Genomic DNA, 12420 nt, shown 5'->3' with positions numbered 1-12420 from the left:
GCTCCAGTATGTTTCACAGGATTAGATCCTATTGGTCTTGTTGTTTTATATGTTTTTATATGTTTTTTTTTTCCAGCTGTTCAGAAGAATGATTTAATTTCTTTAAACATTTAAGATATAAAAACTCACTGGGAAATATGTGATATTATTTATCATTTTTGAGAGAAAAAAAAATTAAAGGAGAGTGTCTTTTATTTTGACTGCGGACGTCACGTTGACGACGTAGGGGCGTCTTGTTTTGAGTGCTGCAGCGCGGGAGTTTCATTTTCCTGCCTCGTTTTGTTTACACAGCTAATTTTATCCCGTCAAAAAATTTGTTTTTCGTTTCGACGTTATTCATTTGCTATTCCTCTAATTTACATTACTCCTGAGGTAAACCAAGTAACTTACGGGTGTTGTTTTCATGCTAATAGCAGCAAGTATGACAAACTATCTTGCTACGCAGACAGTTCTGTAGTAACGGTAAAATGTTATAATAAAACACTCGTTTATTATTTTGTAGTCGATTGAATCATGTCTTATATTAGATATGTTATTAGTTAGGTCAAGTGTCGGTTCAAATATTACTCGTGTAATTAAGATAGATGATGTCAGGCTAATTTAGTTTAAATTAAGTGTTTACCCACAACACATTTCGATAGGTGGAACTGAGCTGTCAAAGTGTCGGATGAAGAGAGTTTTCCAGTCTCATAAAGCTCTAATGTTTGTGTCCTCAGACACTGACTTCCACTGGACACAGAGACACACAGAATGGCTGCGGCTCCAGTGGACTACACCATAGGAGGGGTGAAAATAAACTTCCCCTGCAAAGCTTATCCCTCTCAGCTGGCCATGATGAATTCAGTAAGATCTGTTGTCTTGAGCCTGGTGGCTGACTTGTTGATGTGTTTTACAGTGAATTAGCTTTGTCATCAGTAACGTCTTTATACAAAACATTTAAAATAGCCTCTTTACTTTTGTAGATTGATATGTCTGTAATGTTCATTTTTGGAAACGTGTTTTTTCCCCCCATTTCTCTTAGATCATTCGTGGACTTAACCATGGAAATCACTGTCTTTTGGAGAGTCCTACTGGCAGTGGGAAGAGTCTTGCTTTGCTTTGTTCGGCCCTTGCATGGCAGCAAGCACAGTTTGGTATGTCTAGAAATCTTTTCAATGAGCTGTTATGTTTTTAACTTTTCTGTCAATCGTTCTGGCATCTACGCTGACTAAGGTATAGAGAGCAACAGATAAATGATCATTGCTGTTTGGTGATCGTGCAACATCAAATCACATTTACATTATGAAACTGATGTGTCAGAGGTGAATATGCAGGTTATAAAGCGTTTTCGGTTCATCGTGTAGCCAAAGCACATGTTATCACTTTGAGAAAACCAATAAAAAAGGCAGAAAATTATAAATATTTATAGATGACTGTACTATACACCAAATATAATGCTGAAAATAATGCTGTATGGACCATTTATGTTAAATATGGTTTGAAAAAATGTACAGATAGGTTTGAAAATTTGAGTCTGGAAAGTATGGAATTTTGAAATGAAAAATGTAGGAACCTGTATGTATGATCTATGTGATACTGAACTCTTGTTAACTCTTTTTCTCTATAAAACAATGCACTTACACAATGCCTCGTATTTTGTTAATTTTATTATGTATTAAGGTAAGGAACAGCCGAATGCAGGCACCAGTTCGGCCCACTGTAAGAAACCAGAAGTGGTTACTCCATGTCAATGTGTGTGCCACAGCCAAAATGCACATCCCACTTTCAACCGCACAGGATCTAAACCACCTCTGGTGGATCTTGCTGGTGAAGGTACTTCTGCTGAAGCTACAACCCCTCTGTCAAAAGGAGGTGAGCATTTTCTGAAACATTTATGGTGCCGTAAGTCAAATTCATTTGGTAACCTTGTGATGGATTCAGTGATTAATTTATGTTGATTCAAACCAATAACTCAGTTCTGAGTGTGAGTCTTTTGAACAATACATTAAAATAACTGGATCAAAGGAGTAGCCTAATTTGTTTCGTGAATCAGTTCAGATGGTGGTTGAGCTTTGTTAGACTGTGTGTGTGTGTGTGTGTGTGTGTGTGTGTGTGTGTGTGTGTGTGTGTGTGTGTGTAGCAAGTAAAAAACAGTGCAATAAAAAGACATCTTGTAACATTTAGATGATTCTACAAACTCATTACTTACTGTAGATGAAATACAATTTCTTAAAGTCTGTGATGCTAAAATTTTTATTGCTTAATTTTATTTTTATTTAATTTTATCTACAACATTACTTTAAGCACACTTTACTTACTCTGATACTGCAGCAAAAACTACTTGCCCAACTAATAAAGTTCAAACATTATTAAAGGCAAGTGAACAGTCAGTAAAAATTAATAACAAATACACAATCACAGATAAATACACTATAACAAAGTTACAAATAAAGTAAGGTCTAACTGTAGTATTAATTTCAGATACAGAAGTGTAATAATTAAATGTAAAATGACACTATACTGTTCAATATAGTGTATAAATTTAATATAGCTTTATATCTTTGTTAAAGCAGTGTTTTGTTGTTTGATTAACATTAATGACTTAGACAGAAGCAGGCATTTATAGGCTGTTTTGCACGGATCCAATAAGATACACATCCGATTTCTTTCTCAACTGTTTACGTTCTTAGAGAGCAGGGTGGCTGATATACTGTATATACATTATATTTAGTTGAATTAATATTTAATAAATTACTTAATATTTTACTTAATAATTTGAAAATGTATTAAAAATTTGATCTCTAAATTAAACTGACTTACTGTAGATGGCAACTTCTTGATTATTAAGTAATCGTATTACAGTATTTTTCACAAATAAATAAATTGTTTGAAAAAATATGAATAAAAGGAAAGTAAACACTGTAACCAGGGCACTCAGTAGTCTGGTTAGTTTGTGTGCACTGGGAATCATATTATTATTATTATTTTTTTTTTTTTCAAATAAAGGCAAGGTAACAATAATTTTACTTACAGCACAGAGAAAATGACATGAATATAACATAGTGGGCAACTGAATATAGCGCTGCATAATTTGTCGATCGTGCGTCTCCAGTGAGGCTGAGCTGACCGTCACACACTGAGTAACATGTTCATGCAGGCTACAAATGCGCACTTCAGAATATCTGACAGCTGGATTTGGACCATTCCTGCACAAAACAAGAAAAGTTATTGGCCAATGCTAATCGGCCGTGGCGATATATCGGTTAATCACTGCTTTAGACTTAACAGACTGTGTTTACGACAATACTTGGCGAGAGTGTGTATGTGTCCATCCAAGTGCAAGGAGACGCGAAAGAGGAATTCGGAGTTCCCACACTATCTGAAATGCACCTCTCTCTCTGTGTGCACGCTTTGGGTGTGTGTGGCTGTGTCCATGGATAACAGCACACGAGTACTGAATTAAATTCTCTTTTGCCTCTTCTAGCACTGGAAAACAAAACACTAGCAAATTATAAACTTTCACTCTATGGTGATTAAACTTGCAATTAATCCACAAATCACATGCATGCCGAACCACATTGCCTGGTACGTACGGAAGTTCTTAGAAACTCTCACAAAATACAAATTTAGACACTTAAAAGTTCATTCTTGTCACAGGCACATATAACTTATTCTGTGTTGTGTCCTTGATTTACATGAGTGTCATAGTTCTCAAAACCATAACTGTTGACACATACAACGCAGGGTGTAAAATGTCGTATAAACTACATGATTACACAGAAAACCATGTAGCATAAGAGTGGAAGTCTTGAAAGTCCATGGCGCCTGAATAGCTGTGAAGTCTGTTTCCTGTAGAGTCCATTTCCCACGTAGAGTCGCTCTGATGACTCGTCCCTCATGAGGCTTGTTCATGGAAATCTTAGGCGATGCTTTACACCAGGTTTCTGCTTGCGAAGACATCAACACATACCTGTAACACAAGAAAACAAAGAAACAGCAGACCAGCAGTATTCATGCATAGACTTCATTCTTCCATAAGTCTGTTGATCGTATAGTGGTTTTAAGTCTAACTTTTATCAAAGTAAACTTCTGGTGGCCATATAGTTTTTACATATAACTATATTACAGTAAACAGTTTGATCGTATAGTGTTTTTTTTTTCTTATCCTAATCTTAATTGATTTGACACCTATAGACCAGTGAGGTAAGGATGGACTAAATTGGGAAAGGCCTATGAGGTAGTGTCTTCACCCTGGGTTCACCCCCGAAGCCTGTTGCGTTCAGTTCTTCCCAGGGCACCTCACTTGTCCGTGTGTCCTAATCTGTCTCTGTGTTGTGTGCACACTGTACAGTGTGTGAGAAAATTGGCACATTTCCATTCTCCAGTGAAACATCAGTCATAGTAGACATCATAACAGAGGATGGTGTCTGATTGTAATGTTCTGCAGTATAACATTTAAGGCTGTGAGTATACTGAATGTCCCCCAAACAAAGGCTGTGACAGTCAATAAGTCTTTCATCTTTGTTGTAAGTTACTGGGGAGATTAAGCAATCACAGCCCAAATGGTTAACACCTCAAAAAGCTTACCCACGAGTTCAATGACGAGGGGAGGGGTTGCTTCAAAGTAGCAAACAAATGTAGTAAAAGCTGCATAACATTGTTAACTTGTCTTAAGTTATTTTTGTTTTTTCTACATTCTTTTCCAAAATGTCCGTGCTTGCCACAGTAAGAACAACTGGCTTCTCTAGGACTTTTGCGTTTCTTTTGCTTCTCTGAGTTAACCTTAACAGAAACTGCTGCAATTCTTACTCTCTCTTTGACATCAGAGTCTCTTTCCCAAGTAACTAAACTGTCCAAGTTGTCTTGCAGGGTTCTCGTGCACCATGTGATGTTTAAGTAAGGCAACGCCTTTCTGTGTTCTGGCAAAAGACAATGAAACCATGTGCGAACCAAAGGGCCATTATCACCTAACACCTTCTCTGGAGTGTCTGCAATTCCACTGTACGCTGCAGCTGACTGACAGAATCGTTCTGTGTACTCACAAACAGTTTCACCCTTCTTCTGCACACAATTGGTAATTTTCGACCAATCGATTTTGGGTCCTAAGATATTCTTTAGGATTTTCAAAACACCTTCTCTCAAATCGCCCTTACTGGCATGTTGTAGTTCAGAAGTAACAGCAGACTCAAAATTGTTGAATTCAGATTCAGTTAGAATTTGTGACATCAGCTGTGTGACTTCTGGCAACGACATGTCGTAAAGACGCATTTTACTGATCAATGCTCTTCTAAATTCAGAAAAATTTGTGCGTGCTGAAGGTAAACTCTGGGAGAGTCTATCTATATCCTTAGGACCTAAAGCTGTGTTGACTGCGTGTATTAGGGTTGCAGATGGAACTGGATCAACTCCTTTTTCCCTACTCTGAGCCTTTTGTCTTGCTCCACACACTTCAAATGCATTTACATCTTTCATCATTGCATTGACATTGTCCTCTATTCTATCAAAAGACTGTAAATCAGGATAGCTTTCATCTGACTGTTGGTTTTCTGAGTCACATTTGGTTGAGGCCTTGTTATGGCCCAACTTTTTCGTGAAACAGGACACTTGAGTATGCAATTGTTTGTTCTGTTCTTTTAACTTATCAATACAACAAGCTTGTTCTTGTACAATGGATAAGCTAAATTCTCTGTGACAGAAGATAATACCTTTCACATTTTTCTTCCTGATACATGCACCCAACACTTTCTTGCAATCTTCAATTGACCTATGGCTAAGCCACGCCCCCTCCACTCACTCGGACAAACAATCAACATTTGGTAACAGGCGCTGTGGCAGCTGTCACAGTAGGAGACATTTCACAGGAGGCAATTGATGATTTTTGGAGACAGAAAAGATTATATATCATCTCGAAGTCACCAAAGGGGCCTTAACTATGCATTGGAGGGTTATATTAATCATTTTATTGTTGAGTAGGTCGATGAAAAGCTTCAGCTCCAGACAAAGATTTCTAGGTCACAGTGTAAACGTTATGGCGTGTCCACACCAAACGCAAATTTAATTATTTGCGCGAGTAGATTACATACAAAGTCAATGCAAAGACGCGAATTTGACGCTCTATTCGCGTTTGGTGTAAATGCAGCATAATGAACAGCCTGCGATGTCAAGATTGCAATGCTGGAATGTGTGTGTGTGTGTGTGTGTGTGTGTGTGTGTGTGTGTGTGTGTGTGTCAGAGGTGCGGGCGCGATCGAACAGTGGAAACATAAAAACATACTCCATTTTGTTCATACAGGACATCATTAAAACTGCGAAGTGTTTAGCCTACTTATATTTGTGTAAAACACAACATTGTGCTTTTGTCAAACTGTAAACACTTGTCAAACTGCAACGCAGCTAGAAGCTAGGCTAACGTTACTTTAGAGATGTTAAAGATAACGTTCAAATACGTTGTTGACTTACCTTAGAACAGATGTAGACATCCTTGTTTAATTTATCCACGTTTAGTTGGTGTTGTGGTCTAACGTTACCGCATAACTTAATCCAGAGCAGACACTTATCTCGGTTGAGATGTGGCTTGGGAAAGGGTAAAACATACACACCGTCGCCCAGCCTCTCAGGATACCTAGTGTCAGAGTTGCATGTACCCATGCACACCGTTTGACCATTTTAAACTTAAAATGACAAGAAAAAACGGTAACACTTTACAATAAGGTTCATTAGTTAACTACATTAGTTAACATTAACTAATAATGAACTGCACTTATACAGCATTTGTTCATCTTTGTTAATGTTAATTTCAACATTTACTAATACTTTATTAAAATCTTGTTAACATTAGTTAATGCACTGTGAACTAACATGAACAAACAATGAACAGCTTTATTTTTATTAACTAACATTAACAAAGATTAACAAAAACAGTAGTAAATGTATTGCTCATTGTTAGTTCATGTTAGTTAATACATTTACTAATGTTTAATAAAGGAACCTTATTGTAAAGTGTTACCAAAAAAACATATAAAAACGAATGAAAACTGACTAACTGCAATGCATTTCAATGGACGTGGAAGCAGAGAATGTCTGAGTGTATTGGGTTAGCTATGCGCACTGTGATTGGCTCATCGCGTTTGGGGGCTTGGCTTAGCCATAGGTCAATTGACCATACTTTGTCTGCATCAATGCCAAATTTCTTTGTTAAATTCAATCTGACTTCCTCAGTCACGATTGAGTCCATGTGCTCTCTTAACAAAGACTTAAACTCATTGTCTGTCCATAACGGGCTAGCTAATCCACCTTTCTCTGTTGTGGGAATCAGCCTAGTATTCCTTCTAACCATTTTGTGAGTTGCTTTGTTACCACACAAACAAACACTAAAACTTCTCTCTACTGTCTTACAAACAGAGGGTCTTTTTGGAGCTTGAAGTTTTTCAATCTGGATTCAGAAGATTCAGTCTGGAACTTAGTCAGGCTTTGTTGAGATCTTTGAGCTTGAAGTTTTCAAGATTCAGTTTCCTTTTTCTCCATCCGGGTCACAGCACCATCTGTTGGAATCTGTTTTCTTTCATCTACGCAAGACCAGGAGACGTTGGGATAAGCAGAAGTGATTTATTGGGATCTTCGCTGTATGTTGTCTGTAGTGTTCTTCCAAGTCTGTAGTTTTCTTCCAAGTCTAACTAAGGGAACTTTACATGGTATTTTTATATACATTCCCAGGGGGAGGGATTACATAGAGGTGGAGACTCTGAGAGTCTCAGGAATTGACTCATTTAGAGAAACAGGACTGGCCGGAATCTCTTGATATAATCACCATAACCGCTGCTAAACTTTCTCAGTCTATATTGGAATCTAAATTAAAACCTCAAATGCTAAAATCAGTATTCTTCACCGTGATGTTATGTAAGGAAGCATATCTGAAATAGATTCTTAAAATTTGTAACCCTTCAGTACGGATGGCAGATCAACTATGATCCGTTTAACCACTAGTTTTAGTCAAAGAAAACGTAGTCATATTCGTCATGCTGCATAATGGTTAAATTGATTATCCTGATTATTTTGCTTAATATTATAACCACATCTATTGTTGATGTCATTTGAAAAATTACTGCACTTTCACGCAAGCACAACTCAAGAGAACATCAACCCATACGCATGGTTTATTTTACCTCATCTAGTTTTCTGATTTATTATATTTATCATATAAATGAACACTCACTATTTTATGAAAACTGGTAAAACAAGAAAAATCTCAAAATATAAAATGCTTAATATTAATTCCAAATTACAGTGAGGAAAATAAGTATTTGAACACCCTGCTATTTTGCAAGTTCTCCCACTTGGAAATCATGGAGGGGTCTGAAATTGTCATCGTAGGTGCATGTCCACTGTGAGAGACATAATCTAAAAAAAAAAATCCAGAAATCACAAAATATGATTTTTTAACTATTTATTTGTATGATACAGCTGCAAATAAGTATTTGAACACCTGAGAAAATCAATGTTAATATTTGGTACAGTAGCCTTTGTTTGCAATTACAGAGGTCAAACGTTTCCTGTAGTTTTTCACCAGGTTTGCACACACTGCAGGAGGGATTTTGGCCCACTCCTCCACACAGATCTTCTCTAGATCAGTCAGGTTTCTGTGCTGTTGCTGAGAAACACGGAGTTTGAGCTCCCTCCAAAGATTCTCTATTGGGTTTAGGTCTGGAGACTGGCTAGGCCACGCCAGAACCTTGATATGCTTCTTACAGAGCCACTCCTTGGTTATCCTGGCTGTGTGCTTCGGGTCATTGTCATGTTGGAAGACCCAGCCTCGACCCATCTTCAATGCTCTAACTGAGGGAAGGAGGTTGTTCCCCAAAATCTCGCAATACATGGCCCGGGTCATCCTCTCCTTAATACAGTGCAGTCGCCCTGTCCCATGTGCAGAAAAACACCCCCAAAGCATGATGCTACCACCCCCATGCTTCACAGTAGGGATGGTGTTCTTGGGATGGTACTCATCATTCTTCTTCCTCCAAACACGTTTAGTGGAATTATGACCAAAAAGTTCTATTTTGGTCTCATCTGACCACATGACTTTCTCCCATGACTCCTCTGGATCATCCAAATGGTCATTGGCAAACTTAAGACGGGCCTTGACATGTGCTGGTTTAACCAGGGGAACCTTCCGTGCCATGCATGATTTCAAACCATGACGTCTTAGTGTGTATTACCAACAGTAACCTTGGAAACGGTGGTCCCAGCTCTTTTCAGGTCATTGACCAGCTCCTCCCGTGTAGTTCTGGGCTGATTTCTCACCTTTCTTAGGATCATTGAGACCCCACGAGGTGAGATCTTGCATGGAGCCCCAGTCCGAGGGAGATTGACAGTCATGTTTAGCTTCTTCCATTTTCTAATGATTGCTCCAACAGTGGACCTTTTTTCACCAAGCTGCTTGGCAATTTCCCCGTAGCCCTTTCCAGCCTTGTGGAGGTGTACAATTTTGTCTCTAGTGTCTTTGGACAGCTCTTTGGTCTTGGCCATGTTAGTAGTTGGATTCTTACTGATTGTATGGGGTGGACAGGTGTCTTTATGCAGCTAACGACCTCAAACAGGTGCATCTAATTTAGGATAATAAATGGAGTGGAGGTGGACATTTTAAAGGCAGACTAACAGGTCTTTGAGGGTCAGAATTCTAGCTGATAGACAGGTGTTCAAATACTTATTTGCAGCTGTATCATGCACCTCCTACGATGACAATTTCAGACCCCTCCATGATTTCCAAGTGGGAGAACTTGCAAAATAGCAGGGTGTTCAAATACTTATTTTCCTCACTGTATGTTAAGGTTTTTCTATTAAAACAACAACAACAAAAGACTTTGTACTGTCACACAGAGCTTGCGTAAAACTGCGTTTTTGTTTCAAACCGCTCTGTCCACACTAGCGTTTTCCAAAAGTTAGAATACGCACAATTCAACTTACTGCGCTTGCGCATTAAACGTCATAAAAGCTCACTGAGATGATACAGACAGAACAGACATCATAAAGTTCTCATGCTATTCTTCTGGCAGGATCATTCTATTTAGCAAAATATCTCACCATTCACTGATGCGTCCAGGTCACACTCAGTCACCAATATATGTTTGGTCTAAAACGCAATTGCCCTCATGTTTTGCCACAGAACAGCTATTGCAAGTACACTTGTCATCTTTGCCAGGACTGTGATGTAAAGAGTGTACAAAGTAACATCTTATGCAACAGTGTGAAAGTGAATAGCACAGGCATAATACAGGTATAAACATAAATATTTATCGGTACAATATGCATCACATGACTAAACATGCATCATCGTTTTCAAATACCTCAAGTTTTCACAGTCCTCACTACAACATGAAAACAGCATTTTCAAATTTATCTACTTGGGTGTGCGTTTTCAAAAAGCTCTGTCTTTATTGACAAAAACGCCGTCTCAGTGTGGATGAAAGGCCAAAACAGAGAAAAATATGCATTTTCAAACAAAAACACATTAGTGTGGACAAGGCCTTAATCTTTGAAACTTTGCAAACCTTTTACATTTACGAACAGCTATATTACACACTACATGAAAGGTAGATCTGAAAAAGCATTATAGGAGCACTTTAAATGTGGATTCAGCACTTTGATATATTACTTAAGTGTAATCTATTTTCTCATAAAGTATGTATCTTTGTTTCAGCAGTCAAAAGTGACCAGCCTAAAAAGTCGACTTTGTCTTCCCGTCTCTCTGAGAAACTTCAAGCCTCTCTCTCCAATGGAGAACAAGATGATGATTTTAAGATGGACAGGAAGCGCATTCGTACACCAGGCACAGAGCAAAAGGTACCGCTACCAATAGCTTCTATTCCTGTGACATTATTGATTGGCTTGTTGAGTCTTGTCGTCACACTCAGGTTTTTTTTTCTTTCCACAGAACAGCAAGCGAAGATGTCTCGAACGAGGAGTGATTTACATTGATGATGATGAAGAGGAGGATGATCTGGGGAGACCGGTGCCTGGGGCTCAGAGTTGGACCATGGAATTGAACAGTGGTGCCAAAGCTGAAAGCTGCCAGTCGCAGCCACAGTGTTGTGTAAGTGCATCTCAGACTCATTTTCTACTCGTATCTCTAATTTGGAGAATATGATGTAATAGTGTCAAAAATAGCTATGAAGAGCACTGTTTGATATTTCTCTACATTTCATCATCCAGTATCCATTAAAGGGATAGTTCACCAATTTTTTTTTAATTCTGTGATGATCATTTACTCACCCTCATGTTGTTCCAAACCTGCATGAATTTCTCGATTGTGTGGAACACAAAAAAGAAGATATTTTGAAGAATGTTGTTGCCCTAACAGTTTCTCAGTACAAGTAACTCATACAAGAAACTCATATAGGTTTGGAACAACATGAGGGCTGTAAATGATGACAGAAATTATAATTTTTGGCCGAACTATGGCTTTAAGACTTCTGCTGTTTTGCTAAGGATGCCACTGGAATAGTATTTATTATTAAATAAACAATATTATAATTATATATTTAATTGTAACTATATTTTATCTATCTATCTATCTGTATGTATGTATGTATGTATTATATATATATATTTTTTTTTATACTACATATATTATCAATATAATATTATGGTTTGTGTTGTATTATACATTGACCACAGGGTGGCAGCAGAGGATGGGTCAAAACAGGTTCATGGGGATATTATTGGATTCATTGCAGCTTTTTCACACAGCTGTGTCCTCAAGCAGGCATTATCTCGGTTTAATTATTGTAATTTGACTAGTGCTGTGTCACAAAAAGCCATATGACTCCGATTTAATGTACACACACATAGTCGCTTCTGCTACATCCTATATATGTTGGATGGTACTAAAACAATGCTCACTACAGTGTGAATGCAAAAGTGGGTTTTTGTTGATGTTTGGGGATTCTAGATTCACTTGATCACAAACTTTATGGTACGTTATCCAATCTTTCGGATTGAAAATCTGCCTGACATTTTATCTGTAATTTGATAACCTTAAACAGACAGTTTGTACTTCTTGTAGCACAAATCCTCCTAATTGTGGGGTTACCATTCATTTGGCTTGTTGAGAGAGGCTCACATGTAGGGCTATAAACTGCAGCTCAGCATCTCCATGTACTGCATGAGGAAAATCTGATACAGTGTAACAAACACCGCAGGTATTCACATGGCCAGTGGTGAAAGGAATCTGTGTCAGTGTGAACGCCCCGTCACACTGTAGGACATATTGCTTACAACAGGCACAATGGAAAAAGGGAGTGACTTGTCTGACATGTTCCTCGAGATTGGTGGACGGTCACCGAAGAGGACGGCCTGGGCTTGATGGGCGGGCCTATGGGTGTGTTTGGTTGGGGGAAGAAGAGAAAGCAGGCCTTAGGTTTCACTCTCTCACCTGACACCGTTCTCG

At 38.3% G+C, this 12420-nt stretch overlaps 1 protein-coding gene across 2 annotated transcripts in view; it reads left to right on the top strand.

The window, feature by feature from the left end:
- Positions 1–222: 222 nt before the first annotated feature.
- Positions 223–12420, top strand: part of brip1 (BRCA1 interacting helicase 1) — a 36611-nt gene continuing 24413 nt past the window's right edge. Inside the window, exons 1-6 of one of the 2 annotated variants that reach the window (XM_084127138.1) lie at positions 223–372; positions 717–843; positions 1022–1133; positions 1660–1851; positions 10672–10814; positions 10906–11064. In XM_084127138.1, the coding sequence (XP_083983264.1) occupies positions 751–843; positions 1022–1133; positions 1660–1851; positions 10672–10814; positions 10906–11064 (699 nt within the window). In that variant the 5' untranslated portion in view covers positions 223–372; positions 717–750. The remainder of the gene's footprint in view (positions 373–716; positions 844–1021; positions 1134–1659; positions 1852–10671; positions 10815–10905; positions 11065–12420) is intronic. The other variant, XM_084127139.1, reaches the window with a different exon arrangement.

Source organism: Abramis brama (assembly GCF_963993115.1).
Source record: "Abramis brama genome assembly, chromosome: 10".
Taxonomy (NCBI): Eukaryota; Metazoa; Chordata; class Actinopteri; order Cypriniformes; family Leuciscidae; genus Abramis; species Abramis brama.
The sequence above is the reverse complement of the archived record's forward strand: the minus strand, read 5'-3'. Positions and strand labels throughout refer to the sequence as shown.